This window comes from Sesamum indicum, linkage group LG6 (assembly GCF_026168435.1).
Source record: "Sesamum indicum cultivar Baizhima isolate 11 linkage group LG6, ASM2616843v1, whole genome shotgun sequence".
Lineage (NCBI taxonomy): Eukaryota > Viridiplantae > Streptophyta > Magnoliopsida > Lamiales > Pedaliaceae > Sesamum > Sesamum indicum.
Window position 1 is genome coordinate 17272300 of NC_142662.1, and position 26637 is coordinate 17298936.

General features: G+C 34.5%; 3 protein-coding genes across 10 annotated transcripts; 1 reads left to right on the forward strand and 2 right to left on the reverse strand.

The window, feature by feature from the left end:
- The first annotated feature begins 1390 nt into the window (after positions 1 to 1390).
- LOC105164440 (uncharacterized) lies at positions 1391 to 10851 on the forward strand. The gene is made up of 12 exons (XM_020694491.2): positions 1391 to 1458; positions 1586 to 1691; positions 1784 to 1839; positions 1938 to 1995; positions 3555 to 3721; positions 3967 to 4010; positions 4178 to 4248; positions 4336 to 4417; positions 6939 to 7051; positions 8536 to 8685; positions 9601 to 9713; positions 10425 to 10851. Exons 1-12 carry the CDS (start codon positions 1391 to 1393, stop codon positions 10585 to 10587), a joined length of 1191 nt encoding a protein of 396 aa, XP_020550150.2. The 3' UTR covers positions 10588 to 10851.
- Positions 10852 to 12747: 1896 nt separating this feature from the next.
- Positions 12748 to 16119, reverse strand: LOC105164317 (leukocyte receptor cluster-like protein). Of its 3 annotated transcripts, none has more exons than XM_088881876.1 (2): positions 15185 to 16119; positions 12748 to 12765 (listed from the first exon to the last, which is right to left on the reverse strand). In XM_088881876.1, the coding sequence occupies exon 1, from the start codon at positions 15891 to 15893 to the stop codon at positions 15186 to 15188; it is 708 nt and encodes a 235-aa protein (XP_088738002.1). In that variant the 5' UTR covers positions 15894 to 16119; the 3' UTR covers positions 12748 to 12765; position 15185. The 3 variants fall into 3 exon arrangements, with proteins under 3 accessions (XP_088738002.1, XP_011081242.1, XP_011081241.1); XM_011082940.3 differs by lacking the exon at positions 12748 to 12765 and adding an exon at positions 12991 to 13009; XM_011082939.3 differs by lacking the exon at positions 12748 to 12765 and adding an exon at positions 14235 to 14624.
- A 1759-nt stretch (positions 16120 to 17878) lies between these two features.
- LOC105164316 (uncharacterized) lies at positions 17879 to 25882 on the reverse strand. 6 transcript variants are annotated; one of them, XM_020695130.2, is made up of 16 exons: positions 25652 to 25882; positions 25408 to 25564; positions 24449 to 24500; positions 24297 to 24336; positions 23495 to 23599; positions 22329 to 22441; positions 22170 to 22235; positions 21954 to 22093; positions 21707 to 21815; positions 21582 to 21640; positions 21007 to 21111; positions 20394 to 20469; positions 20267 to 20308; positions 18703 to 18815; positions 18384 to 18443; positions 17879 to 18293 (listed from the first exon to the last, which is right to left on the reverse strand). In XM_020695130.2, the coding sequence occupies exons 1-16, from the start codon at positions 25737 to 25739 to the stop codon at positions 18185 to 18187; spliced, it is 1434 nt and encodes a 477-aa protein (XP_020550789.1). In that variant the 5' UTR covers positions 25740 to 25882; the 3' UTR covers positions 17879 to 18184. The 6 variants fall into 6 exon arrangements, 5 of the variants coding, with proteins under 5 accessions (XP_020550789.1, XP_020550790.1, XP_020550788.1 ...); XM_020695131.2 differs by having other exon boundaries at positions 21722 to 21815; positions 21954 to 22096; positions 25652 to 25880; XM_020695129.2 differs by having other exon boundaries at positions 21954 to 22096; positions 25652 to 25880.
- Positions 25883 to 26637: the final 755 nt, after the last annotated feature.

A 26637-nucleotide genomic window follows, 5' to 3' on the forward strand; every position in this document is an offset into this window, starting at 1 on the left:
GGTTTACCCGTTGAGAAGATCGATGTATGTAAAAAGCTGCATGTTGTACTGGAGGGACGATGTTGATTTGGAATACTGCAAGTTTTTGTGAAGACGCTAGGTACAAGCCTTCGATTACTTTTTTTTATATTTGTATAAATACAATTAATAAATATTATTTATATTTTGTTCATTAAATTAAAATTATTTTCTTGTTATATTATATATTTTTTATATAATATTTCACATGTAACAAATTCAACTATATATTTATAACTAAAATTTTAGTAATTTATTATTACAAAAATAAATATTATAATAATATAAATAAAAATAAATAATATAAAAATTATTTTAAGTTTGTAAGGACTTTTGTAACGATTTTTGGAATAACAATTGCTACCATATAACCAAAAAAGCAGTTCCAAAGATATACCAAAGCGTGCTAGCACTTTTCAAACAACAAAAACAAGGAAAAAAAACCTAAACGAAGGCCGGTACAAAACTAAAATCCAACGTTCAAAACAGGAGCCTCAAAGACCGTTACAACAAGTACTGAAAGAATTATAACAAAGAGAGTAACAAAAACCATTACAACATAATGCAAGGTCGTTAATTCAAAAGACCATTCCAATATTAATGCACTTATAACTATATTTGTTAGAGTGGCCGTTCCAATATTAAATATATCAAATTCACTTTGACAGTTCCAAAAATAGCTCCAAACTCATTTTTTGCATTTGGTCAAGTGTTGTAACGGCTTAGACGTTTGTTACAGCGTTGGTTACAATCTTATATAGTGCATTTAAGGGTCTCAATGGCATGTTCTTTAGCAAAAGAGTGACAAGCAACAGCATATAATTACTATCATACTACCAAACTCCCTCACATAATAGGGCGGTTTATATGACAGTTATAACAGTTAACTTGAAGCAAAACCCTCATCTTCGCCCTTTCTCCCATCCCAACAACACATTCCATTTCTTGGAACTTTTCCCACATTACACGATTAATCTGCAATCCAAACTTTCAAGATCAACAGTTGATAATCTTGGAATATCTGCAAATGGGAAGGCCATTCTTGACGGAATTCGATCAGCCAAGCCCTGAATACCTGATGTGCAAGTCTTGCAAAACCCCTATTGCCTTACCAGAAGAATTCCACTGCTTTTACCCAGTAAATTAATGTCTCCTACCTCTGTCTCTTTTCCAATATTCAAGACTTCCACAATATTATTTCTGTTGCATGATCTTGAAACATTCAGCATCAGCTGTTCTTGAGGGATTTAATTCTTTGTCTTATTAATTATAGAATTCATGATTGATACTTTGTTTCTGAGGAATTTTAATTCTTGGTGTAGATGTGTGTTATGTTCTGCATGCAACTTAATAAAATGCTTCATTTTTATCGATGGGTTTCGCCTGCGCGCAGGGCCAGGCAGAGGGAGTTGAGGGCATTGTCTTCCAAGACCGTAAGATGTAAGATCTTGTTGCCGTATACGTATTATACATAAACCTGAAGTTGAGAACACGATGAAGCCTCAACGACTCAATACTTTTGCGCTTCAAGCAAACGTTTAACCATCTGATTCATGTACACATACAGCATCAACGTGCAAGTCGACAAAGCTGTTCATCATTGGCAGGTCGGTCCTCACACAGTTGCGGATACCAACTGCGTAGGATGTGGTGATAATTTGGGCTGGAAATATGTAAGATTCTAATTATTGTTGCCCCCCTCTTCAAGGCTTAGTCTCCATTGACTAGTTTTCATGTTTCGTTGTTGACGTGCTGTGTTTTGCAGATTGAAATTGGCGGTGAGACTCTGGTTCTCGAAAAAGGAATGGTGCACTTAAGGAGGTAATTAAGCCAAGAACTATGCGGACAGCAGATTGACTTAGCATGATCATGAGTGTCTCCTTGCAATTTTCTTCTGTTTTTTTGGAATTTATTGACAGGGAAAAGGTGCAGAGGCGACATGGCGATCAGATTATAAATGGAGATGCAAGAGAAGTTGTACAAATTCACACATAATTCAGGCTGCACAAAAATTCTTGATACACTTTTTACTTCAATGATAAACACTCATTTCGCGGTTGTGTCGTTTCATGACAATACAAGTGCTGTAGGCATATAGATCCTTCCTTCATTAGATCAGACTTCATTAGTTGCTCAATCACATGCAATTCTCTTGTTGTGCAAATTCTGTCAGGCCTATCTTGCTTTTCTGATCGTGGCTATGTATCGTGTTTCACCCTGCTTTTTTTCTTTTTCAGGATTTAAGAATTTGAAACTGGATTTATCACTTGGATCTTGTTGGGAATTTACTAGGATGTTCATAATATTGAGCCTGTAATCACGAATTAGACACTGTAATTTGTTGCGCCTTTGTCGAACGACTTGATTTCTGTTTTGAGCACTGTGAATATTCTTTAACTCGAGGAGCTCGTAGAAAATTCCTTATCTTAATTCTTCTTCTTCTCTGACTTTCTTCTTCAATCTCTTCTTTTGTGTGTGTTTTGAATGATCTCCAGAGACCCATTTATATAATTGTCAAAAAAAGTAGAATTGTGATATACTTAACACCTTTTTGGCATGACAAGATTAGTCAATTTGACATTATCTTTTTAATATTTGTATTTTCTCAAATTGCTTGTCTTGATTCGATTCGAACATATATGCAGTTGTTCCACGTGGTGCCGCTTAATTGGTTCATTTCTTTGACTGCAAAGCATTGATTTGATGACCTAGTATTTAGTAAAATATCAATTAATAAATTTGTGGTTGAATTTAATTGTAATTATCTCAAGTTATAACAATTGCAATAAACATGAGACCATATAATCACAAATTAACCCTAACTTTTGTCCATCTAAATATATACAAAAATTAAATTTATTACATCACACCCAATCCTCAATTTTATTGGCCATTACTCTAGTCCTAATCCTATGCCATAAAGTAAAAATGGTCTTGACACTTTGCATTTGATACCATTACATTATCTTTTTATAATGTCAATAGTACCATTCAATTGATCAAGTAGTTCTTTTACATGTCAAATTGTTAAAACAATGATAAACTTTAATTTACTGGAATAAATTACGAGCATAGATAAAATAATAATATTAACAAAAGGGATAAGCTGCACTCCCTTGAGTTTTGGTGTAATTATACATAAATCCCTTATGGTTTGAGAAATTATATTTAGCATCCATGAGGTTTGTTTCCGTCTAACAAATAAGTTCCTCCGTTAGTTAAAATTCACAAAAAAAAACGACTAACGAAGGGACTTATTTGTTAGACGAATATAAATTTCAAGTGTGTTAAATATAATTTTTCAAACTACAGATAATTTATATAATTACTCAAAATTTCAAGAAGGAGTGTAATTATTCTTTAAATAAAATTATGTGCCCAAGTATTGGATGCATGTATTTAGATCCTTGCCAATTATTCCCCCCTGCCATATTGTAGGATTTGTCTGCGTGGGGCTCTTTTTGGGATCACCAGAACGGATGCATTTGGTTCTGTCTGACGCATTGTGCAGGAGTCCCCTGGAGCTCACATTTTGATGGACTGTGCACCAGTTATGGCGGACGTCACCCGGGATCCACCGTGCTCTGTCAGGAAGTTTCCACCTTGTTGGCGCTGTTTTGCCTTCTTGCTTCTCGTTCTACTGCAACTGCCATTTCTCCATCGACATTCCTTTGACTTCGATTAATTTATACACTTATACAAGGTCAGCCTATGTATTTGATTAGAAAAACTATTGAGTCGTTTTCTTTCCCCATTTCCATGTCTTTGATTCCACCTTCTCTGAATGATTCTCCATTTCACTTTCAATTCTTCTCTTTGATAAGCAGAAGCCCTAAGGGAAAGAAACGTTCTTCTTCTTTTTTTCCTCAGTATCATTTGGTCTCGAAATAATTATCAGATAATTCTGGAAAAAATAATTAGTATGGAAACGTTTCTCAATATGCGCAGGGACAAGCTTCTCAATATCGAACCTCAGGAGCTCAAATTTCTCTGTAAGTTTCTATTAATCTCGATTGTTTATAGTTTTATGTTTTCTTTTATTGTGATTTACTTTATTTTTTCAATTTGTTCAGGTATCGATTTCGTCATGTTCTGTTTTTCTTTGGTTATTGGGCTTTTATGTATTTTACCTTTTCTCTGGTATATTTGATTTGAGTAGTTGAGCTGAGGAAAAAAGCATCATGTACAATTCGGTTGAATAATTACTCCAGAAATCCTGTTGCTTTTAAGGTAAATTTATCCTTTTGTTCTGTGTATTATGAAGACTGTCATTCATGTATGTACATACAGTAGTCAAATTCTTTGATTTCTGTTTAGGTTATGACCACAAATCCGCAGAAGTACTCTGCTCGACCCAATATTGGAATTGTTTTGCCCAGATCAAGTTGTGATGTTACAGGTACTCAAGAAATAAATTTGTTTGTGGGCTATACATTATCAATTTACTTTTGCAAAGTTGTGAAATATTATTAAGATATTCTATATTTTAATTCGAACATTTTGAATCCCCATGATTGGGATGGTGCACTAGTACTTCTAAATCAAAGAGTATTAGTACTAAACACTGCTCAATTATTATGGATCAAGTTCAAATACTAATACATATCCATAGTGGTCATATGCTAAGTATTCATCGAGTACTGTACCAAGTCAACCATATACATGTTCTTGGTTGATCATTTATCATGCTATTCCTTTTCAATGTTCTCCCAATCAATGGGTTGGTATGTTCTACAATTTTATAAAGATCAATTCTGGAGCTGAATATTTAATTGATAATTTGTATTCTCAATAAGAAAATGGCAGCAGTTGACAATAGATGTTTGGTCATGTAGACGCTCAATGTTATAGATGCTTTGTCTTCATTAAGTTTTTATGAGATCTAATCAGTACTTTTACGTTCAAATCATAGTCATCTTTATTATTTTTAGATTTACCTCAACAAATTTTGGCAATACCATTTACTAAAACTTATTATATCTACATGTTTTTCTCCCTTTTTTATTTGAAAAGATGCATAATTTTGTTAATAAATATCAAAGTTTCAATAATAATATTCAGTTATTTCTATAAATTTTCATAGTTTTATGAAATTAAAATTGAAATTTTTTTATGTAGGACAAGTAAACTAATTAACTAATTATGCTAAACTCTAAAGATTTTTAAAGGAAATATTCATTGAATGATTAAAGGTATTGAATGCTGAATTTTGCCCATGTATTTATATGCTTACAATCAAAGAGCCATAATCTAATAAAGCAATAAAATTTAACTTGAAAAGAGATCAAATATGTAAGAAATTCTAATCATTATAATTCCTACTTAATATTCGAACTACTATATTCTTCTGTAGCCTATTCTGGACCTGAATTTGTGCATACCACTAATATTCAGGGAAACAACATTTTTCTTGTTCATCAACTTTCTGAGGAGCATCAAGCCAATACTCAGTACCATTGCTTAGTCATTACCTTTTTTTCTGTTAATAACCTTGCCTTTTTCACCATACAATGTATTATGTCTGTTGTCAATACATTCTACAAGTTGGCCTCATTGCAGTTTCCTCAAAAAGTTGTGTATTTTCCACTAAGCTTCCCATTAACCTTCATACTTCTGTTTTCCTCCTGAACTATCAGCTAAAACCATTGGGTTCAACTTGTGTCTCTCAGTAACTATTCCTGCATCTTCCATTTCATTTAGAAAATATACATCTTCCTCTTGGTTTGTCATAATCACGGTGATTTTTTTCTTACAACAATGACCTCACAGTAATAGCAAAGGCCTCTTTTCTTGCCCTCATCTCTTGCAAACTATTAAGTGTTCCCTTGGGGGCAAATGGTGTAACAGTTGTAAAGTTTCTCGGTTACAGACTGGAACTTGGAGAAGAGTTACTTTATTTCCTTTTGGTGCTGATGTAGTTCCTCATTAAGGTTGGTGGCTTGTAGTAAAAGGTTAGCAGCCTGGGTCTTCTTGGTGGTGATATCCTCACCTCTTCATTAGCCAAATCTGTGTCTTGTTATATTTTGGGGCTTGAAGATGGATATAAATGACTTAATCTCCTCCTGAAACCACTAACAAGACTTGCTAAGACTGAATATAAGGATTAGTTCATTAATTCGTGTACATATAACTTTGGCTGTTTGATAAGTTCACCAATAATATTCTCCACTTGAAGTTCCTAAACCTTGAATATGTGCCTCACAGAATTGCTCCCAGGAATAATCCTTTCCCAGTTTCCCTAATACAAAGCTTGGACCCATGAGCCAGGCTTTTCCTTTGAAACGATTGCAATAAGTTTACTTTGTGCCAATAAGGTAATAGCACTGAGAATTTGAAAGTACTTACACTTACTACACTTCGATATCCATGCTCAAGGATAACATTAAATTTAGGGGCTCGACTTTAGGAAGTGGATGTACAGAAGTAAAGAAACTGCTGATCAAACTTGATATCGTGGTAGATGGATATGGAAGTGGTCGGGGGACCAAGAGCAACTGCTCTTTCTTCAAGTATGCACTCATTTCTATCATGGAAGCTCACTTGCTCATCTTTCCCTGTGAATTCCAGTATTAAGGCTTCTCTAGTGGTCTGTGAGTGACATACTTTGGACTGAAATCTATAATCTCCTTAAACATATGCTCCATAATTGTTCCCAACTGAAGCTCATCATGAAATGCCTTATTCATCTTCCAATTAGCCTCAGCCTCACTGTTCTCTGCATTGCTAGTACCAAAAGGTTTGGAATCATAGGAGCATTGGGCAGATTGGCACTAGAATTGCTTATTTTTACTTGAATAAGTTTCATATCTGATACTAATTGATTTGATGTTATGCTGTCTACCATTTCTATCTTGCTGCATCAGTGATTAAACTGTTTCTTATGAATTTTCATCTGCGTTTTTTTTCTTTTTTTCTTGTAGTAACTATGGGCGCTCCAAAGGAGATCCCTCCTAACATGGAATGTAAGGACAAGTTTGTGATTAAGAGTGTTGTTACGAGTCCTGGTGCCACTGTAGAAGCCACTCGGCGACTGGTAACTGTATAACTAAACTATTTTGCTTCATAACCATGTGTTAGCATGCTTCGAAGATGTTTATGCAAAATGTTCTCCTCTTTCACAACAATGTATGGATTTTGATAGGAATTTCTGGTGATTTTACCCCTCCATGTGATTGTGACCAATCCCTTCTGAATTATTTCACTTGAAATACACCAAAAAGTAGTTAAATACACTTGCACAATTACAATACCCCCTTCGAGTACCCAAAAGCAATCCACTTTGCCATTTGGTAAATTGATAACTTTTTTCGTAGTAAATGAAGCTAATAGTAATGACTGCAATGGCTATTCATGAAGTTGAACATTTGTTTTTTCTAGCATCACAACTGCAGTTGGAGCATAATACCCTTGTTGTACATAGGCCAATGAATGGGGAAACAATACACTATTCGTATCCAAAAATGACTTTATATCCATAACCATATCTACTCAATGGGTAAGACCCTACCCTATACCAAACTCTATGAAATTAAGGCAGTTGGAGAGTAAGGTCTAATACCGTAAAATACCTATTGGTGTCAGTATGTCTAAGGCCGTAAAATCTCTATTTACCCCCAATAACTTAAAATAATTGAACTTGTAAGTTTATAAGAAAACTACCAACTAGATTCATTTAATATCTAAACATTCTTGATTTTCTATAATTATTCTGGCATATATTTTATTTATATTTATTACATATTGATATTTTTACTAATTAGCCAAAGTTTTTCATCTTTGTTTCCCTAGTAACCCTAATTTAACTTTCTTATTCAATTAATTAAAACTTAACTTAATAGTTTACAAAATGAAAAGATACAAACAAAATTTAAATTAGTTGAACCCGATCAATATGTGGAACGATAAAATCTATTTGAATTTAAATTGTGAAAAATTCGTCAAATTAAAGTTGCATGCAAATTCAAATGGATAAGAATTTTAAGTGAAAATGAAATATATGTTTCGCAATTAATTAATATTGGCTCAGAATTTGGACAAAGTCAAGATCAATTATAGTCAATTTGCAAATGTTGTAAATTCGATTAATGATTTTTTTTTTAATCTCAACAACTCATGAAATGTTGTTAATTAGTTAATTAGTTGCATATTTTGAAATCAGTAAACACATGAGAATTGCTTCATTTGTTGTAAGAAATTATATTTTTTAAAACCTATTTAAGAAAAAAAGTATACAAAGGAGAAAACACAAAAAATAACGATTAAGATCCAAACCCTACCTGACCTTTTTGGATATAACTTGGTAAGACGGAATGAGTTTTTCTCATGTAGGATGAAGAGTATGGCATGAAGAAATTTTTTGTGAGTACTTATTGGTTATGGGCCTAGATAGGATAATACCCGTCCATTCACAAGTATAGTTCCAAGTGTTACATATAGAGTTTGTTATCATATTTGCTACTGCATTTTGTATGAATGATTAAGGATTAACATATTGAACAAAGTCTTTCTTTCTTGCAGTTCAATGAAAGAGGGCTTTTGGTTGAAGAATGCAAATTGAGAGTGCTCTACATTTCTCCATTGATCAGGCAATCATCAAATTTTGAGAGATCTGAAGCAGATTCTTTACGAAATGCAACTTGGCAAAGAGGAAACTCAAATGATTATGAGGTCTTTTACTTCTTTGAAACTTCTTTTCATTAATTTGCTCAATTATTTTTATGCAAAGGTATAGTATCTGTAGTTAAAAAATAATCACTAATTCCAAATCTTAGAAGTTGATATTCCTAGAAGAATTCTAAAAATTCGACGTCCAAGTCTCCAACTCGCTATTTGTATGAGTAGTACAATAGCTTGAGTTAGTTTTGTTGATGCCACTCTCCCATAAATAAAGATAAAGTTGAGCATGTCAATTCGAACATTCTTGAACTTTATTCTCTCTTGTTTAAAATTTACGGTTCTTATTTTCTCTTTGGGACTTCTTTATTTCTTAAAATGGAACTTCTTTTCCCATAAACACCTTATTACTTGAACTAATAATGTAAAAGTACTAACTCCACATTACTTTTGGGGCCTTTTTGTAAACATCCTTAAAAACCTTTATTTTGTCATCTTCCGTTAAAATGTTGTGCCCCTGTCAAGTTAGATGAAAAAATTTGGGATGAAAGGAGGATATTTATTTTAGGAATAGTGATGGATTTATTGGATGACTGACCCATACATAGTGGATAACATCCATATATATCCAAGGACTTTCCACTTATACAGTATTGCAATCCATATTCCATATAAAAATGTTCATACATGTATTGCCCTTGCGACGCCTGGATAAGGGAATAAAGTATCTTACATGTTAGTTGGGGATTGCATGTGGTCTGTCACTTGGAGGTAAAATCAATCATTTCATCAACATTTTTTGGCATTTGAAATTATATACCATAATTGATTTTTATGAAGCTCCTTGTTTGTATCTCTGGTGCTTTATTTACTTTGCTACCAAAAAAGAGTTGTATAGTTCTTTATTAAATGTTGTTTTTCATGCTTACATACAACACAAATTTACATTTGTAACCCTATGAGATGTAGGTAATACAGCGGCATGACAGAAAAGGTTTTCAATTTGGTGATTTGTTCATGAAAGGCATCACTGTAGTCTTAGTTGGCTCGATCCTTTGCTACCTGATGCTGCCACTCATATGGTATTCATCTATGACTACTGACGTTTTTATTTGTTTAACACTCCAAAGCTGCAAATCTTTTCGAATGAAATGCAATATACTTTCTTCAGTTTTACCATTTCCCTTTGTCATCCTACCATTTGTTTGAGCTAATTGGATGATGGTAATTGAGCGGCTCATAATATTCAACGTGATCAAGTCAAATCCTATAGCTCTTCATCATATGGCTTAACATTCTAATCAATTTCTCAGAGTTTGAAAGTGCTTTTTGACATGGAAAACATTGCAATTCAAATAAAAATGTCCTTCTATATGTTCAGCTTTGCACATTCACTTGATCATTTCCAAACTGACAAGAGGTTTTTTCTTGGTTTTGCTTTAGAAAGTCTTTTTTCCACAGCTCATTTTGCATAGGGTGGCTTATCATGCTCCAGCCATTGGTGACACATCACAAATCAAAATATTGCGCCCTAAAACATAATACAAAAATATTGCTATCAATTTGAGTTGTACTGACCATAAATGATATTGATAGTAGGATATTTGAAGCGTTGGGTCCTTCGAAATAATAATGTTACATGAGTTATGTTTGCCATTAGAATGCCCACCTACTTGAGTTAACAACTTATTCACCTTCACTTTTTCTCAATTGATTCATATGCTTCACCTCATATACACGGTTCGTAAAAATCACTTAGTAAGTTTCCTATTGATGTATACGCATTCATGCAGGAGTTTGATCTTTATGATCATCATGTTGGTAGTAAAGATGATAAATAAGCTGGTCTCAGAGTCGGTTGAAGATTGGATAGTGAAGACTCTTCTATACGTCTGTATTCATTTCTTTACAACCCTTTTCCGGCGCAAGGAGAGAGTACCTGAAAGTGAATCTTGACTTTAAATGTTGGATTATTGGATTGGCAATGAAGATCAGGTTAAATATGTTGATGTGCGATGCAACCTAGTTTTCTGTAATAATATGTCATGTTTCAGGGAACTGCAAATGGAATTTAGTGAGGTTTTCTGAATGTGTTAAATGCTTCTCATTCTGGCGATGTTTCCGTGTTTCTTATGCAGTATGCACTTTAGGGTGAGAAGGCACATAGCAATTGTGAAACGGTTACAATTCAAGTTGTTGCATATTTCTTCATTTGCACTAGCATTTTCTTAAAATATGACCTTTTGCTGACAATTATGCAATGATCCGGCCTCAGTTTCACTGCTGCAATGATAGCATGACTCGTTTGGGTGATAATCTTGAGTTCCAGCTTGCTTCTCTTAATTAATTCTGTTATGCAAAATTTTTCTCCATTTAACGCTCCATTTTTGTTATGTAGATTCTTAAACCACATTTCTGTGTAGAAGTGACTTTGCACTAAGGATGGAGGTAAAAGAAACAATCAAGTGGATCCTCTAATGGTTTTTAAGCCGTTGGATATGTGTATATCATAATTCTATGCAATTAAGCACTAATGTCACCATAAATAACTTAAAAGTTCACTGCTAATGAAGCCTAGCTCAGTTCGAACCCCGCTATAGGCTTGTTATGTTGTTCTACTACATAGTAGGTTTTATTTTGTTTAGATTTTATTTATCTAATATTGTTGATCAGGATATAATATTTGACATGAATGATTGTAATCGAATTATTTCAATGGAAAAAATGCAATTTATCCCCTTGTGATATGAGAAATGAGCAAAAAAATCCCTACGGAAAATACAATTGCAAATTAGCCCTTGTGTTTTGAAAAATGAAACAAATTACTCCCCCTATCTAAACTACTGATAAGGGAAAATTTGTTTCATTTTTTGAAATATAGGGGATAATTTGCTAATTCTTTTCTCACAGGAGTTTATTTATCACATGGGATAAAATTGCATTTAACATTTATTTCAATTAATAATAGTTTATTACTTCAATTTAAAAAAAAAAGAAAAAAGAAAAAAACCAACAACTTTAAAAGTTCACACTTCCAACTTAGATAGCAGTTGGATAGTATTCAAAGTGGGTAGCATCTCATGATCTATGCCTGCTAATACAAAATTGATAAACAATACAATCCCCTGAATGATGCCTTCCCTAAGCCTACCCTGGTCTCTGTCAATTGGGCAATTGTAAAAGTGAGCGGAACGAAAAAGGAAATTCTTTAAACCTGCATTTGGATTTGAGGCTTTAAACCACTGTGTATTAAAAGAGTTTGAATCTATTAATATTCAACAAAATATTGGATTTGAAGGATTTCAAATCCTCTAAAGTTATAATTATTCAAATAAATACAAGGAATTGTTATTAAGAATTTGAAATTTATCAATGCAAATGCACCCTAAGGTTGTTTCTCGACCACCTCTGAGCAGTTCTCAAGATTAAGCAACGCTATGTTGTGATCATCTACAGGCATGTGAGATTGAAGATGGTGTTGGGGTAAAGAAAGAAATTGTCGTGCATGTGCTCGCCAGCTCTTAACTTCTCTTCCTCTCATTTGACCGGCAACAACTGGTCCGTAGAAAGCCATATAGCCTACTGAAGAACTTGCATACAGCATTGACAATTGAAGAATCCTCTGTTTTCTGCTTGGGAACGTTGCTTCTTGCTGCTTTCGGGTTAAATCTTACGTCTCCTTTGATGATAACTTGTTTTATGCAGACATCAACCGCAAATCTCTTCGATCCTGCACAAGTAGCTAACAGCGTAAATAGTTCCCTTAATATAAAGGAATGACTCATTTGAATCTCTTGAGGTCTAAATATATCTCAGAAAAATCTTTAGTTTTGAAAACATACACTGTATCCTTACAATCATGTTTTATGCTACAAATTTCTCTGTTAAGATCAAATTATCGAAGAAAAATATGTAACGATATAACTATAAGGGTGTTTATACAATAATCTAAATTGAGACTTCATCTGGTAATATTCTAAATTTCAAGAATGTTTGTGTAATTATCTTTATAATCGTTACTGCCAGGCGCCAAACAATAAAGCAGGACATACCTGCCATCTTTGAAATAACTTGTGTTACCCTCTCTCGGCAGTGAGCACACCCCAAGTTTGCATCCACTGCAACGACCTGAAACTGTAGAAGATGAATATTGTAACAACTCCAGATACAAAGAAAAGCTTATATATTCATTAACATGAGCAAAAAAAGAGATGAAAGGAGCCCGGAGGCCTACTGCTGGAAGAGAAAGATTTGCAGCAAAAAGAAGAGCTTGCTTTCCTAAACTATCCATCTTCATCTCGAATGTCTCCCTCCTCTTTAACTTTGTTGATATTCAAAAGACTTAGCCGTATCCACTTCTGCTACTTATTCTTGATTTCTGATGATAAGTATTCACAAAAAGTAGTCTTAAGTTGTGAATTAAAAAAAAATAAGCACGCTTGCGAGCATTGTATGAAATAAACATTTAACTATGAGGTAAAGGGAGGGATTAAGCAGCGAAGATTTCGTCTCTTGTCGTTTGGCAGGATCGGCATGTTAGGGACACTATTAACGAACTCGTATAATTAATAACGTGATTTGGAGCATCATGGTTTAACTAATCATATTACTTAGCTGGTGGTTTATCTACTAACACTAGTTTTAATTGAGGATAAGATGGGAATCAAAGCAACTGATAAGAGAACAAAGAAGTGGTTTTAGAATAGAGGTATGGAAACTACGGTATTTTATTAGTTCATGGGGTGTAAAGTTGTTCTGAAGATGTGTATTGCTAGCTTTGCATCACTGAATTATCACCACTTAGAAATATTGTTTTACCCCCATGGTTGTGATAAGGATATGTTGTTTAGAAGTATAGAAAGTTTTTGTAACCGAAGATTTCGTTTTCAAAATAAGTAAACGTTAATGAGTAAAATTAACTAAACAAGAACATTAATATGAAACTTAAGACATATCAAAATAAATAAAATGTTAATGAGTAAAATTAACTAAACAATAACATTAATATGAAACTTAAGACTGAATTAGATCGACGAAGTTTAAGATAAGTTGCAGCCTTTACAAGGGGAAAAGAGTGCTAAAATTATAATCAATTCGGATAAAACCAATAGATTTGTAAGGCAAAAGACACGGTACAAAAAAAGTTCATGTGGGTTCATTTCGGTCACCACCACGGGTCACAAAATACCCCAAATTCAACTGTCGTTTATAAAAATAGTTATAAATTACCCATCAATATCATAATGTTTGTAGAAAATATCGTGCTTACAACCATGTGACTAGAAGTAGTTGATCTTTGCCAACCGAGACAAAAAGTATAGGTAGAAAAGTATATTTATCCTTCACTAATGTTGATATCCAGCATACAAGCAACCCTAAGTAATATCACATACATTGCTCATCAGCACAAAGATAAACACTTATATTCAAGCCGTTATTATGCCATAGGTCCTTGGATGCACACATTGCTGTGACAGCATTGATCTTATATCAAGCAAAGATATAGACTCACACGAAAACATGGTTCCAGAACATACTACTACGAGCAGTTACAAATTACAAAGAGAGGAGGCTGGAAATATTGAAATCATCTGAAGAACGCATAGGCAAATATTGAGTTTATTATTTAAAAGGAATATAACTGGAAAAGCCAGAACCCAGAAAAGCTTTCAACTTTGAGCCAAATGCCAGAAAGGCTGCCTTCGGAATAATGCAAATTATCAGAACCAAGTAACTTCCAATAGGAAAAGTCAGATCCAGTATGCACATCTAAGAGAAAAAGATGCATCTGGAGCAGAGGACCATCATCAGTTTTTACAAGTATGTTCCGCACCAGCATTTTACATTTATATAACAGATCGTATCTTCACTCAAACTTAAACAATTGTTTAAGCATAAATCCTTTGAAGCAGTTGAAACAGCAGCTACTAGGCTGTGAATATTCCAACCTTTATCCTCTAGTGAGGCCAATACCAAATAAGCTTCCAGTTCTCCTGTGCATAAACAGTGAACAAGCTGTAATGACTCGTTTACTTATCTCTTTTCTTTTCAGTATTAGAATGCCAAGCTTGCAGCAAACAACAGAATAATTCAGAGTAATGCAAGATGTGTTGCATTTATCCATAATTCCCAATAGCAAATCAAATAGACATCATATTCAAGACATGTTGAAATTTCCTCTGAATTAATGATCAGTTCAGCTATTCCTTTCATCCATTGCTTAAAATAATCTCAAGCATCCATGGATAGTACTTGTAGAAGCAATATAAGCACATTAAGCCTCAAATGCAGCAAGCAATATATTATACAAACAGATACAATTTAGAGATATGACTGAGCAATGTTCCCTCAGAAACATCACCCTTTCATCAGGGTTCACATCAGATTTAAGACTTCATGCCCCCTAAGGAGACCCGAATACAAGCTATTATCAAGAAAAGAAACCAACATTGCCGAATCAAATTCCAAAATACATCACTAGATTTGAATTGGAGAAATAAAAAAGAATATCTACAAAATCCATTGCTGTGCCAATCCTATACTAGCAAATTACCTCATCTCCTCCTGGAAGAAAAACCTCCTTCTTTCTTGGACTTCGCCATTAACAAAGCCCTTTCTCTCTCTTTCTCTGCCCTCTCTCTCTTCAATCTCTCTTCCCTCAACTCCTCTATAGTCTTCTTCCCACCACTCTTTCTCTTCTCCTTAAATTTCATATCATCATACTCCTCATCGACATTTTTCTCATCAGCCACTCTCTTCTCCATATACCAGGGCAACTTCGTTCCTTTCCCCGCAACCCCATACCCCAACCTATATTTCTCATCCTCAGGCCCCACAGTCCTAACCTCCTCCCTCTTCACCTTCTTATTCCTATTATTATCACTACCAAAGATCCCTTTCTTTTCATCTCCTTTCCCATCACCAGCTTTAATAGGGTCGAAGATCCTGATCCCTTCGAACAAATTTATGTGCTTGGAACCAGATTCCGATATCTCGGGTTCTTCGGGAACAGATTCAGCCTGTACAGAGGCAGACGCTGGCTTGTCATCTCCATGGACGACTGAGCCTCCGGTCGACAAGCCACGGGCTTGCCGGAGCTTCTCGAGCCGTAATTCCGCATCCCGCTTCCGGGCTTGCTCGCGCTTGAGCTGCTCTTCCTTGGCGGCAGCTTCCTCATCGCGCCGAACCTTTTCTCGATTCTCGTAGTTGTAAACATTCCACCGCTTTTGTGGGAGGATGTTCAACCCTCCATGACCTCCCATGATTCTTCGTAATTCAACTGATTCTTCGGAGAAAAACCCTAATTTGAACAAAAATTGGGGAAAGGGTGATCACAATGATGAAATTGAATTATTTTTATTTATTATAGAATTTTCCAAAAATTAAAAAACAAATTCATAGCTGTAATTCTAAAAGTGTGAAATTCTATGAGAGATTTTGGGCTGCAGCCGAAACCTGTTGGCCATATATAGCAGGCCCCCCTCTCATTGATTGAAAAGCCCAAACATTATGAACCCTAAAGTGGGTAAATGTCAATACTAAATAGAATTAGAGATCTAAGCATACTCGGTACACTGTATGTATACGAAATTATTTAAATCAAATAAAATAAAAAAATCAAAATTAATAAAATAAATTACTAAAATTATTATAGAATAAATTGTTACAAACATGATTGTTTGTGGAATATAGGGATATGGTGATTTGTCAAAAAAATTTTTAAGTAATGTATTCGAACCCCACCAATATTTGGATCCTAATTTTATTTTAATAGTAGGTATCAATTAGATATAGTCATATGATATTTATTAGTATATTATTATTATAGTTGTCAGTAATTATTAAATATAAATATTTAATATTAAATATTGTAATAAACTTATTCAAAAAAGAATAGTAGTTCATCGCTTTCATTTTAAAATAATAATAATAATAATTAGAAGAAGACAAGATAAAGTTGTCTTTGTTCCTGTATTTTTCATAGTGCTAAATGAAGGAATTACTTAATATTATGGGATAATTACATTTATACCTCTTGATTTATTGTATATTTACACAAATTACCTCTATTATTTAGATAATTACAAATATACCCACTAGAATATCATTATTACTTAGGCAAACTACCCCTTACTTTTTTTAAAAATCACACACATCCTAACAAAATTAGCATCATTACACAAAACATCTCTATTTTTTGTGTGTCAGGGGTAGTTTTATATAATTATACAAAAATAAAAGTAATTTATATAAATAGACCATAAGTTAAGAGGTGTAAAAGTAATTATTTATTGGGATATCTAGGAATGGTGGATGCTTGAATTTGAAATGTAGAGTTTGATAAGGATGGTTATGATTCCAAAAAGGATAAAATTGTATTTGCTAAAGATTTTTTAATTTACTAATTTTATGAATTTTGTGAACTTTGCTATACCCTAAAAATCATCTCACTCTATAAACATTTAATAAACCATTTTTATAGCTACAATATTATTTGTTTGCATAATGCATGTATTGAATAAAAATTAAATTTTTTAAATAAATTAATAATGATACTATTATAAAAAAAACTCATTGATCGTAATAATTCTTTATTGTCTCTTTTGACCCTTTCATGCATTTTATTCTTTTCAAAAAGAAAATTCGTAATAGTAATTTTAATTTTTATATTTTTTATAATTATAATTTTTTTTCCTCGCCCCACTACTTCATTTTTCTCACATGTTCTCTATATTTTTCACCCTCACAAAACTTAATTTTAATCAACCTTATTACATTAATTTTTTCTTCCAAACATTCTCCATACTCATTTTTCTTGCAGGATTTCATATTTTTAATATATCTACAATTATAATTTATTTTTTCTTTCTTACTTTATCCCATTAATCGTTTTTCCCACATACTTTTTTTTTTCTTCACATCACTATGTTTTGTATTTTTTTTTATAATTTTTTTCTCTTCATCTCAGAATATAATTTTTTATATACTCGCAAAAATCACGTACAATAACAACTAGTAATCGTAAATGTTATTTGGATCCAAAGTGAATTTTAGGGAGAAAAAGAAAAACCCAAAACCTCCCAAAGGATGAGTCTGAAAAAGTAACTTGTTTCGAAATCTGAACGTATCCCATTGGAGCTGAGTTCAAAGTTTACCTTTACTTCATCCCTATGGTTACTTAGAAGGTTTGGTACTAAGTGAGAAACATGTACTAAAGCATGCAACAAAACAATAACAAGAACAGGAATAAGAAAACCAAAGGGCTATTTAAATATAGTAACAACACAACCCAGTATTTCCCCCTTTTGCAGAAAACTCGTTATTTTCATATTTCTTCTGCTGGTATAAAACCAGGTTTAAAGCAGTGCTTCCCCAGTGGTCAGAAAAGTATTACAAGATCACACCGATTAACCTTCCGGACAAGATAGAGCAGAAATCAGGAAATGTTGCGGAAAATGGTCGGCAGCACTTCTTCGTATTAAAACAAGACTAGTTTTACCTAATCTCCATCAACTCGTAAATCCATTGCAGGAGCAGTTGCCTTGATACCTCTTCAAAAGATAAAGTCACTCAGCTGCACAAATTTCTTGTTCTGGGCTTGTTTATGTTTGAAAATATAGGCATTATCTTCTACATCTGCGCTCAAACAATTCATCCGGTGCCTGAGGCGACAAGCATGGTGATATTTATTGATCAGGATGGTGAAAACCACGGACGAAATATATTTGTGATATTAGTGGGCATTGACTAACCATTCAAAGTGATCTTCGCAGCAAATCGAATTCCAAATGATCGATAGTCCAGATGGTTTCCTACCACACAAATTGAATTTAATATAGAGAGGTGAGAAAGAGAAAAGCATGCATGAACAGCTCATCAGGAGCTTGAAAGTCGATAACATGATTTTACAAATTTCTTTAGAAGTTCAAAATGAAGCCTATGGTCGTAGAATGAAGTTATAGGAAAACATAAAATCAGACATTAGCTAGGCAACCCAAAGAAATACAATCCATTCCATGCAGAAAAATGGGAGAAAAAGGAACCGAGGAAGTAGGAATAGGCATCATTTACCAAGTTGCTGTGTACATATCATAGAACTTGTCAAATGCTTTACTGAAACAGTGATGACAGGCTAAGAGATCTTTGATCGCCGTGACCTTGCAAGTTGATTTACTGCATTTGACCTGTAATAAGTATTAGCGCTATTTTCAAGCAAAAAGACGATGAACAATGGCAAAGAAGTTAGCTTTTGACTTTTCTTTCTGGAACTAAATTGAGCACAATCAACCAAAAATTGGAACAAAAAGTTAAAAGAGCAAGCTCACACTTTTATCATTCCAAGGAAAATTAAAGTTAAACATCAAGATCAGGAGAACCATTCTCAACCATCTAAGGGATCATAAAAATTGCAAGGAAAGTGAAGTAACTGAAAGTAAATTTGGAGCAATATCTCGACTTGATTATAAAGCCGCGCTTAGCACCTAATATCGTAATGGGACTGGAAATTTAAGCAACTGGCTAGTGCCCATCTATATTAACAAGGTAAGAAGTCTGAATTGTCAATAAAGAAAGGGAAGGAAAGTAGTACTTTCCAAAACAACAGGTTCTATAATGCTATTTCTAGCAATATTCAACCTGAATCGACTAATAGAAGAAGATCACGACTATGTAATGTAGTTCAGAAGATACCCATCATATTGCTGAAATTACATGATTAATAGTCAGTTTCTTGTTTTTTGGCAACAATAACATGCAGTTGTAACTTGATGCTTCAGATAACGCATACAGGATAGGATCAAGCACATGCCAAACTCTGAGGCTTCGGATACAATGACTTTGTGATGTTGGTGTGGTTGTCGATAATGATACTATAATATGTGAATCACATAGCATGGTGTTGTAATCACACTTCACCATGTTATGTTTGCCACATCTTGGTTGTGACACCAATATCAACAAGCTCAATGGGTTTGCAGCTATATCTCCATTAAATTATTCTCTTATTAGAGATGCCTAATGTTGACCTCTAAAAGTCCCCACCTACATACTGTAGTGGAAGCAGCCTAGGGATGGTTAAGTGGCCTCCTGACCCTTTTGCTTTCCATGCCTTCATCCACTGTAGAAACATATAACATGCTAACTAATTATCCCCCTTGAGGCCCTTAGCATATCTCTCCATAAGAAGTTACAAGTATGAGGTATAATATGGTCAATACTCAATTCAACCGCAAGATGAAGCATTGGTTAATTGATAACACTCTGTCAATGATGATGTACTATTCTCATTTCAAGTCCTACTTCCTCACTTATCCTTTTCTCTAACCCATCTATTCTCAAATCTGAGTAAATGCAGCATTATCGCTTCAAATGATATTGCACCAGTTATTAGCTAAACAACGAGGGTGTTGGCCTACTTGTCAATCAGCGGGTATTGCCGAATCACACCACTGCTGCCATTACTTTTATTTGCATTTTTGTTGAGACAATAATCACATTAACTTACAAATGCAACCTGATATGGAGTAATCCATGCATAACGTATCGACCTTAAACTTTAATAATCAATTGGCATGTTGTGTAACTTATGCCTAATTCTCAAAGAAAAAAAGTTAAAAGTTGATTTCCCAGGCCTTACATAAATATTCTGCGTCTTTGTACAGACATGGTTCTCAATCAACTGAAAAGATAATTCCCACGGTGATCTCTCCTAACAGTAAGGCTGATCCGTGATATGGCAAAAGAAAATCAAAATTAAACCTTACTAGTCGTTTGAGTTTATATGAGTAATATTGTTGATGAGTTGGATGTCCTCTGATATGTTCGCTCAAATGACCTGCACTGGAAACACTCATGTCCTCAGTTAATCTATTACCTTGAAATAAAATTAAAGTCAATTTAAAATAGAAACTAGTCGAAAGCCACACTCGATGCAAATCATACAATGATTGGAACATGTCTAAAATTTTGGTCAAAGTATGTAATAACTAGAGTAATAATCAGATGTTTGAAAATTTTTGGAGGTAATTTTTGAGATAATGAAAGTTCCATTCCTGGGAAAAAGAAAAGATTGTTTGGATATATATAGCCTCAAACAAGGGGGAAGCTTTTACATGATTCTTAGTCCAGAAAATACAATCTTGACACACTTTCCAAACAGCTCCAATAGATGAAAACAAGCCGTAACTTAGTCAACCAATCATATTTAGATAGTATATGTGATTATCCAAAACCATGTTTACTATAATCTTCTGCATTCTTCAGACAATAAAGAACAAGTAAAAGGACCAGAATGTTCTTGATTCAACTAGGGGCAAATCAGCAAAGAGTAAGAGTACACTAATGCAAAGAATTGTTTAAATTATATAACTAGCTTACCAGTCACAAAAAGCATTATCACAGCTTAAACATGTGGCTAAAGTGCTTGACCCACGACATGAGTTGCATTTTGCATCCAGGAATCTCTTTCCAATATCATGGCATCTGCAGATCCAGAAAGACTGGAATAAGATACTGCCTGCCTATTCGATCTCTTGCAATGAAATAAAAATAGCAGTTATTGCATCTTGGTTCTTTTAAGTCACGCAAACAGAGGGTTCTAATATTTCTTCCTATTACTTCAAAGAAGATATGACTAAGAGGTAGAATTCTCAAGACACTCCTTTCTATTATTTACTAATTTGGTGGTCCTCCCTCCTAAGAAGGTATGAATTTTTTCATGTTAACGTGTACCCTAGAAGTTTGTCAAAGTAACCTGAAGTTTATATTCAGCATTCTAAGCAAGGGGTATAAATCTGCATCTGCAGAATTCAACCAGTAAAGAAAAATGTTCATGTAACAAGGTGAACTTGGAGAACAATGCACATAAAGTGCGTGGTACAGAAGGGAAACCTGAGGGGAATGTGAGCAACAATTTATGGAAGGCAAATATGAGTATACAGGTAAGAAGGAACCTTCTGTATAAATCTAGAAGATCTCTGGATATTGTGTTGGATTTATTTTGAACCGCCACCTGTAAAGAAGATACATGTTTATAATTATGGAGCTTAAAAGGTCTAATAGCAAAATTCCCATTTACATCATGAAAGAATACACGGTTGTATGCTTCGCCAGCAGGACTGCTTTCACAATGAGATGTCGAAACCAAACAGTCTTCAGAAAGGTGCCCAGGCTTCTGACATTTCCAACTGCAACACCAAATAACCTTTTGTTACGAGTATGTGACATAATAACAGAAGCCCAGCATTCCAACTTGTCAGGCTTGATGGGTAAACAGCTATTTTCTGCTTGAACCTCTTGATGCTCGTACAAATAGTAAAATGTACCATTCATAAGTGCAAAGCCCAGATCTCTTCTTGGACCAGCGATTCCGATCATAATCCCAAGTGTTCCCCCCAGATTCAGGCACTTCCAATGTAGATCTACGTGCAGAGAAGGGCTCAACAAGGAGTTGGCCACTTTGGGGCTTCTGGAAGAAGAGAGTTAATAGAATACAACAAAGGAAAAAATACGTTTATTATTGACTCAAGTAAAAGAAGAACCTGTTGGAATTTAATGCTCTGCAGAAGCTCAGCTTTGCATTCCATGCTGCATATATCATCATTGGTCTACAAAAATAATGCAGCAAACTGAAAAATGGGTACTCAAAGGAAACAGAGCATTAAGATCGGAAAGCAAAATACACGCATTAGATATCTCACCTCGTTGCATATGTACTCCCCATATTTCCCGCACACAACACATACAGGCTCTCCTGAAGCAGGATACCTCTGCTCAGTCCGGGTCTTAATTCGATCAGCTTCCTCTGTGCTGTCTAAGAAAGTCAATAAATCAATTAGCTATCTTATAAGAACATAATGATTTATAATGAGCAATCATACATCAAATTCGGTCACCGAAATAATTGTAGATGCAGAAGTTTTAAGCAAAATATGTTTTATCTTACATTAAGTCAAATCTAATGCAACAAACAGGCTTATTGCAGATGATATTCTGCAACTGTAGTTATCAATAAAAGAACTTCCATTCGTCAACTGCAAGCAATAGTAGATTCACTTAGCTATCAGTTTAAGTGCTTAGACTAGAGACTCCACAAGATTGGTAGAGAAATATTTCTGCTATTCAGTAGTTGCAGAAACTCGGGTTTCACCCAATCAACTCCCAAGTCTGCAGAGATGTAACATCCTTGCCCCTCAATCATTAGAACAAAACAAATGATGCTATTACCTTACCAACTTCTGCATATAAAACTAGCAGAAAACTTGGTGACCTTGTTTGGTCAACCACATAGATCAATAATGAACTCCAAACCCTCAGACACAGTAACAGAGAAAGCCCCTAAACCCATGCCAAGCGGGGAGAATGTGGTTAACACCTTAGCCAAGTAATAAAATGGCTATAAAATTACACTTTGACATCCTAAACAACTACTTCATACCAAATCAGGAAAACATAATTATGCACTTTTGGAGTAATCAACTTGATATTCACGTATTTTATCTTATTAAGATGCTTATATGTCAGTCATTAGTTTCCTAAATACATAGAAGAGTATGAGAGAGTAGCTTGCAAGGAGAGTTCTACTTCTACATACCAGCGTTTCTAATATAAACAACAAACACTGAATTCCTTTAAACTGTTATTCATCTGGTAATTGCTATCACAGTTTCCGATTTCAGCATCTATCAGAAAAGGATTACATATATCCTCTTCTGGAGTCTTTTATTTCTTAATCAGGTTTACCGTGTACCTCTACTTCATTGTTCTTGCAGCTGTTTAATTGCACTGGATACAGCAAGTCTCAGGTAGCAGATGTTACCAATTACTAAGAAGGCAATAATCAGGTGAAAGCATCCAGAAAACAAACCAGTGACCGGAAAGTACTGTATTCCATTGCTAGAGTTGAATTGTTCTTCAGAATCTCGTGGATCACCTCGGTCCTCTTCACATTCTGAAGAAGTACTTGTCTCACCTGCATGTTTTGGTTATTAGTCATGGTGAAAGAAGCACGACTAATCAAATATTTTAAGTTGGATGATGTATGAGCTAGTTATCTGCTCAGGAAATAACAAGAAAATGAAAAAGAACTACAACAAAATAACTGCAGAAAGGTTGGGCAGAAAGCAAGAAGTAAGTTGAAATATGTTACTATCTAATTCTTAGAACCATCCAATTCTACTTATCAGGCTGATAAACATACTGCCCACTGGAAGCAGGATACTGAGCATTCAAGAGAAAGAAAGAGTTTGTTCAAGATTAGGTAAAACTCTATATCAAATAGAAATGAAACACAAACATTGCACAAAACTGAAGTTCATAACATATGCAAGACTAATTTGCCAATGTATGCACAAAAGCTTGAAAAATCCATGCCGGGGTGGATATGACAACTAATTCCAATTTGATAACTCAATGCAGATCTCTTAAAGAGGATATTAAAGGAATCATCCGTGATCTATTTGCAATTTAAGTTATCTCTTGCTTACAAGGAAGGGCAGCATTGTCCCAAACACATCAGTGTGTTCACTTAGGCAGTGATCATTTGAGGCCAAATACAAACTAGCATATAACATCATCCGTGGATTTTCTACACCCAACCAAATGAGCACCAAATACCTCCAAACATCACTTATTTAAAACAAAGAAAAGACAATGCAACAGGAACTTACTTTCATACCCCACCAAATTTAAAGCTGAACTTGAACTTTCCTGTAAAGAGATGATCCCAGAAATCATTGCATGCCCTAATAGGAAACTAGAAGCAGAGGGAAGAAAAACATTCTTCAAGACTAGCATAAGTAAAGTAATAAGCAGAGAGTACCAGCATATCTGCAGTTAACTCTTGGTAAGGTTGAGAAAAGTCAGCTTCCTTCCTGTTCATGCAGAGTATGAACTGACTCAAAGGTGCAAGTCTCAACTTAATACATGACTATTTATCCAAATAAAGAGTTGTCATAGCTTCAGACATGAGAAAATGGAGATGGATGGAGGAGAGGACAAGAAAACAAATAAAAATGCCATCTTCACATATTAGCAACCTGCCCTCCGAACTTCTCAAGAAGAATACTGGAACTCTTGCAGCAGTGCATTTTACATTTCCTAAACAGTTTAGAACATAAGATTGCTGATACAAAGATCAGTCAGAAAAAGGACAAAATAAACAAACAAATATTGATTCCTCTGGATTTCAAAATCTTGTTAACATTAGTTAAAAATTTACCCCTCCCACACAATTCTACTTCAGATTGTATCACTTAAATCCTTTTCCATTCAGCTCTTGCCCCACAGCAAGCTTAAAGCACAACAACTCAGACTCGCCATTTAACAAGAAGTCTAGAGTCCAAGAACTCTCCTACCCATTGGTTTAATCCACTTTTATTATATCAGTTCTATTTTTTTCACTTTGAACGTTTCCCTTAATTTGAAATTATTGTTGATTTTATATCTGAGGTACTAAATGACGTGATTCATGGTTTCCATAAAAGAAAATGTGCTTTCCGATTCTTAGCAACCGAGAGTCATCCAAAATCCAAAACCCGAACTAAAATCTTTTTCCCAAAAATAAATCTCCGTGTTCAGGAAGGGAAAATAACTAAGCAAACGAATTTACTAGGAATTTGGTTCAACACACAAAACAGTGCTCGTATCGGAGCTCCACAGTTTATTCCAGCGACCAAATAAAACACTTACAACAACTGAATTTAAGAGGGGCTCAATAGTTTTGGAGAGCCAATAAGTTCCATCTAATGTTCAAAACAGAAGTAAGATATGAAATTTCACCTCCGCTTTTCAATATATTCCTGATGGGACATGGGCCCATCATTCTCTTTCACTTCATCCCGTCTATCAGGCCGCGGCTTTGGCTCGCGGCGGCGCTTCCGTTGCACCACGGGAGCTGGTTCGTCGGATGAAGCATTTCCGGTGGCGATGTTGTAAGCTGAGAATTGAAGAAAATGAACAGACTGAAACTGGGGGGAAAAAAAAAGAAAGAACAAAGAGAAAGAGGGAATTATGGAGCAATCACTTTTGAGATTTTGAAGGACGGAGTTGAGATTGAATTGCTTGTTATATGCATAAGAAGGATTCTTGTAGAAATTGGTTCTCGTCCCCATTCTTCGCTCAACAGAGAGATCTGTATGCTTTTTTATTTTGTATGGTCTCCTCAAGACAATCACATCAAGAGACAAGAGACTTTACATAAATGTGTTCTCATTCCTCATGGTACCAAAACAAAATGGATTTAGAATTATTGACTATGATAAAACAATCACTGAAATGTTCTCCATTCACTTAGAAATAGACCTCGACTTACCTACGTTTAATGATGGGGAAAATTGCATAAAACCCCATGTGAAATGGAAAATTTGCTAAAAACTTATTTGTGTGAATTAAATAGCAAAAAAAATTATAAAATCTGAAATAAAAAACCCTCGCGAAAAAGAAAAAAAAAAAAAAAGTGGAATAGTGGAAAGAAAGCATATTTATATATTGCAGGTGCAAGAGCTTTGATGTTTCAATCTAATTTCCAAGCATGTTTTGCACAGTGCCATACTCAAAGCCACATATCCTATAGACAGGCTCCCCACACGTGTGTTGAAGTGGAAAACACCTTACGAGATGTTATATAAAAGACCAGTCAAGTGTTCTCACTCAAGAATTTTTTGTTGTCTATACTTTACCACAGGAAAAAATCCGGAGACTCACTGCGAAGTTGGGTATGAAAATTATATTTTTGCCCTTCTCTCCCCCAATTTGAAGGCTTCATCCCTTTTTTCTATCACACTTTCTAACCCTTTTCTTGCATCTTTCTAACCCTTCCATCCCCCAATTTGACGCACCTTTCTCATTTTTTTTTTCTTTTTTGCAGATTTTGAAGCCATGTCTACACAATCAAGTCGACTGAAAAAAAATCGAGGATGCAAGGAAGTGTTCGATTTGAGATTTTCAGCTTCACCATTATGTGGATGCAATTTAAAGGTAGAAATTAGAGTAGTGGAATCTTTAAGAAAA